Source organism: Gymnoscopelus braueri (genome assembly GCF_963280865.1).
Source record: "Gymnoscopelus braueri genome assembly, chromosome: 15".
In the NCBI taxonomy this organism is placed as follows: Eukaryota; Metazoa; Chordata; class Actinopteri; order Myctophiformes; family Myctophidae; genus Gymnoscopelus; species Gymnoscopelus braueri.
In genome coordinates, this window is record NC_137620.1 from 29,749,813 (window position 1) to 29,754,725 (window position 4,913).

Consider the following 4,913-nt stretch of genomic DNA (forward strand, 5'->3'; position numbering starts at 1 on the left):
AATCTAAATAATTTATTTTTCAACCTATATTCAACACAACTTAAGGTAATAGTGAAGATTTTCAAACAATGTAGAAGACAGAATTTATTACCCACGTTTTTTATAGTATTTGCTTTGGAGTGGTACTGTAATTCCAGACCACTGCGATTGTTCATCACAACACTCAAATGATTGAATTATCCTCCGTCGTATGACGGTGTTGCATGCTGAAAATGGCAGATCTACAAGCTCACATGTTGCATCTGCTATTTTTGGCACAAAATATAAATCGGGCTTAGAACAGTTTCAATTATTGGTCTGAACTAGGCTTTAGTGTGTCTCCACTATGATGCCATGGAGTTCAAAAAAAGACAGGAAGAATATTTGGCTTTTATCACATTTTATCATGTATGGTCATGAGTGGAGAGAAAGAGCCAGTAATGCAGCTTTATACCGGGTTCATATCTTAAAAAAAAAAAAAAAAAAAAAACATAAAGAGAAAATTGCACTCAGCTTTACAACACCTTTAGAAATTAAGCCATCTAAAAATAATTAACAACGATAATCATAATAGCATTCAAAAGTAATCATCTTGAACCACTGAAAGCAGAAACAGAGGGAGGGGTGATTGTTTAGTCTGAATTATATTATACTACTCCACCCAAGGTCAGCAGCAAGGCAGGAAACTAACGTTCACAAATTAAAGTGAACAACTTAACTTTAAGACTCCTGTATTGCAGTTGGTTACCTGCCAAAGTTGCTGATAGACAAATTTAGCAGCCACAGACAAAATTTACCTGCCTTTGGCTGGTGGCTACTGTTAAATTTCCACTCTGATCAGATGCAGTCCAACCTCAAACCTGCCATGTCTGAACCAAACTAAATAAAAAAAATAAACACCAAACAACCAAGCCAAAAAATTAAAAAATTAAAAAACCAAATTACATTCACATACTATGTCTTTCATCCCTTACCTTTAAGATAAGTACAATGGTCTAATTCTAACACAGATTTCAAGGTGTCATCTCTTGTTTTCCTTTTCTTTTAAGCAAGATCAATACACTACACATACACAAAACAAAAACTGGCCACTTAACCCTCAACCAAAGACCTTAAAGAAAAGAAAACTGGAGGAAAATACAATTCAGACTGCATAAGAATAATAAAGACGCAAATAAAAGAGGGGGGGGGGAGCTATTGGTGAAAGTGCATTTGACATTTACTCTGGGAACTCTATGCTGCTGAGCTGGATTTTAATATTTCAATTAATGGTAGAGGTTGTGGGGGTGAATGGGTGAGGGGAGGGTGATGACAAGATCAGATTTCCCTTTGGCTGTCCCCGTACACGCTCTCATCACTGTAGGCAATGTAGAGGAAAAAGTCCTCTTCGTGGTGTTCCTGGGACACAGAAAGACACGCATAGTTAAAAAAAACTGTAAAAGGTTTGGGTTGGCATAAAAATATGCTTTAACATTTATCATAGAAATAGTTTATAATAAATCATACCTGGTACAACAGTCCCATGGTAGCGGAGGTGGGTGGAATGACGTTGTTTACAAAGAAGAACAGAGCATCCTCAGCTCGCAAGTGAATTCTTTTCCGGATGAGGAAGTAAAACTGTCCCACTATCAATGAGAGGAACATTTTAACCACAATTATGACAATATCTCAGAGTGTTGACACATTTGCCAGGCATGTGACATCTAATAATGAATCTGGGTGGTTCCCTGTATACCTGTAAGGTCAGAGGGGACAAGGTATTTCTTCTTGTCCAGATCTCCTATTCTTGCTTTGGGGGCTTTCTCCACAATTACCTAAAGAGGAAGAAAATAACAATTTATAGTTAGAAAGAAAAAATAAATATATACCATTGATGAATGTAGTTTCCTTTCTTTTTTAGTTCCTTTCTGAACAAAAAAGAAAGTTACATATACAAGGTTGTTTGTTTGATAACTCTCCAGAGAGGGCATGTAGCTATACATTTTCCGTCCAGTCATAATAAAAAATAATAATAATGATCTCTTCATAACTTAAAACTCAGTTCAATCAATAATTTGCTATGATAAGTACAGCATTATAAAAACATGAGGTAAGCACAGATATTCTGCTTTATTCAAATAACCAACCAGGTACAAATTCCAATACGATCACAAATAAGCAGACTACTCTTGGAAACAGACTGGTTGACTCTACTGATGTACTGCCCAGTGGGGAAGTGTAATTGGTAGGTGGGGGAAGTCCCCAGGTGAAACAAAATCTACTAAACCCAAGATAAAGAGACGACATGGTTCCGTCTCTGGTTCTTACTCTCAATATATAAATATCTCTGCCAGGCCGTGGCCAGAGACAGAGTGTGTGTGTGTCTGTATTTGAGAATCTGGAGTGAATCTCACAAACAAAAATCAGTGGATCTATCAGCGTAAAAAAAAATGTGTGCATGCTACCAGTGGTCCAAGGAAATGTATTAGCCACTCTTGAACCGCAGGTCTTAAAGTTATTTTTTTCCCGGGATTCCTTGAAACATCTCCCCATAGGCGATGCCCCGCTATTTAAAATAAAAAAAATCTTCAAAACACACCTTGCTATGCCTACAGATTTTGTCCAAACTCACGAATTGCTACACATTAGCTATGGAGTCATATGATAAATATTTATCATACTGATTTTATATATAGGAGGAGCCTATGTTACACAATGCCAAAAATTATGTTGGATCAACTCACAAATTGAAGGGCCTCAACGCAACGCATAGCCAAAAACTATTACACTTAGACCCTCAAGTCCACATAAATGCAACTCCTTACAACATGCAACTACTTGCAACAATTATCCCCAATGGCAGTTGCAAAGAGTTGCATTGGTGTGGACTGGCCTTAGAACCGTTTTGTTGCGACTAGTTGCAATGGTGTGGTCTGGCCTTTAGAGGGTGCCACAAATACAAATGTCAGTGACAAGCATGATTTTATTTGTATTTTTTACAATCTCTACCAAATTTGGTACACGTGATCTCAGGAGTCATGTGACAATGAGCAAGCCTTAAACAGCTTTTTGATATTCTGTCTGCATTTGGCTTCAGTGGAGGGGCCCATTTCTTATTCCCAACATGCCACCCCAATCAATCCCAAATTGAAATGGCATGTTATGAGGCCTCCATTGAGCGCACCCCCAAACTTGCTTTCATTTCTACTCATAAGGGGTACCACAAATGTTAAAAGAGGGTCATTGGTCACTGTGGGTCATAGATATGCTATCTCCCCTGCAGCTTCCTCAGATACTGTGGCTGCAACCCACGACATACACAGCCCTGGGTAGTTAGGCGCTCTGCAGGACTCGCCTTTCTAGTTTAGGCTGTGGGGAAATGCAGCATAATGTCTTATGACATTGAAAAGGTATTACTAGTTAACTAGTAGAAGTATTACTAGCTAGTTAGAACAATAAAAGCAGACATGGCTAATGTCAATAAACCTCCTTTGAATTGAAATGAAACCAAACACTTGGCTATGACGTCAGGTGAAGTAACCATTAAAAATGGGCACATTGACACTTGACACCCAATGGTTTATTTACTGTAAGGGGGTTAAAAGACCACCTGAGGCCAGTGCGACGTAAACAACACCTATTTTAGGGCCCACTGCCGATACAATTTCAAGATGCAGACTGTGGTATACATTTAGCCCACTATCAAGTCATGTATAGTGACTATACATGACTTGATCAGCATTTCGCCGTGTTGTTGTACACGTCCATCTGTGGTGCCGTGTTGACATAAGTAATATTTGGTTATTCATCGGGCGATGTGTAACAAAAACCCTTCCAGCAGATTAGTAAATGAATCCAACATCAGTGTGTTGCAGCAGTACTAGCAGGCCTTCTGTCTGTTGTTGACTAACAAACTTAACGCTTCTGTCCAGCGATGATGTTGCAATCCCACCAGAGATTGAGAAAACTAATGTTGACACTATGAAAATGTTGCTTAAAAAAATACCAACACAGAAAACGTACATATAATGTCGTAATCTAAAAGGTGTTTGTTTCGTAATTTATGTGTCGAATGTGGCTTTAAAACGTCGCAACTTCCAAAATAAACTGCGGTCATAACATGGTTAACGCTACATCGCTTTATACTTCGCAGGCAGAAAGACAGAAAATGCGTATTTTCAATTGAAAAAAAGTGTCGACGTCATGTTAATAGGAGAGAAATGCATCATTTTAGTCGAGTGAAAGGATATTCTGGTTAAGTTTAGTTTAGCCTAACAAGCAGTTCGTAGTGGTTAGCATGTATGCTAACGTTATGCTACTTACTGGAACCCTATCGGGATACTTCTTCCTTATTTTCTCGCCCTCGGACCGTCTCTTTTCAAAGGGATGCTCCTCTTTGTATTGAAACTTCATGGTTAGAGAGAGAGAAATGGCAGACAAGACGGTCGGTCTGATCTGAACCTTGTGATTTAGATAAATAACTGAGCTCGACTGAAAAAGGCTTTCTGATAGCAGGGACACACGACACAAACACAAACGTTGCAGCGTTGCCAGGTTTTTGTTAGAGAAGTAAGCAACCGGGTCTAAGGAAAAAAGCCCAAAATAAGTAAGCCCTTCGCCCTTTAAACATATTAGATTGGCTATTTGAAAATAGCCGATCTACAAGCTCACAACATGTCGAGAGCTTGTAGATATGCTATTTTCAACAACAAAAAAGTTGAAAACAATTTGGCATTTGAATAACACAAATCTTGTATGGGTGTCCCTGGTATAAAATGTTTTCAGATGGGGGTCCGCAGACATGGGGGTAGACTTGAAAATGTTAAAGAAACACTGGTTTAAACAACATTAGGAAACAAGCCCAAATAAGCCACATGAGCAGCCGATCTACAAGCTCACAAGCAATGTGACCATATACTGTGGGGTGTGACGCGTTGTGAGCTTATAGATATGCT

General features: G+C 38.7%; 1 protein-coding gene across 1 annotated transcript; it reads right to left on the reverse strand.

The window, feature by feature from the left end:
- Window positions 1–362: 362 nt before the first annotated feature.
- Window positions 363–4,507, reverse strand: LOC308101647 (gamma-aminobutyric acid receptor-associated protein). Its single transcript, XM_080451074.1, has 4 exons — window positions 4,282–4,507; window positions 1,715–1,793; window positions 1,486–1,604; window positions 363–1,377 (listed from the first exon to the last, which is right to left on the reverse strand). The coding sequence occupies exons 1-4, from the start codon at window positions 4,369–4,371 to the stop codon at window positions 1,297–1,299; spliced, it is 369 nt and encodes a 122-aa protein (XP_080307200.1). The 5' UTR covers window positions 4,372–4,507; the 3' UTR covers window positions 363–1,296.
- Window positions 4,508–4,913: the final 406 nt, after the last annotated feature.

Excerpts from the sequence above, each read along its gene's own strand:
- LOC308101647 (XM_080451074.1), bottom strand. The coding sequence starts at position 4,371 with ATGAAGTTTCAATACAAAGAGGAGCATCCCTTTGAAAAGAGACGGTCC. Across the intron at positions 1,605-1,714 it reads TGTCCCCTCTGACCTTACAG|TGGGACAGTTTTACTTCCTC; the intron begins GTATACAGGGAA and ends TCTCATTGATAG. Across the intron at positions 1,378-1,485 it reads CCATGGGACTGTTGTACCAG|GAACACCACGAAGAGGACTT; the intron begins GTATGATTTATT and ends TCTGTGTCCCAG.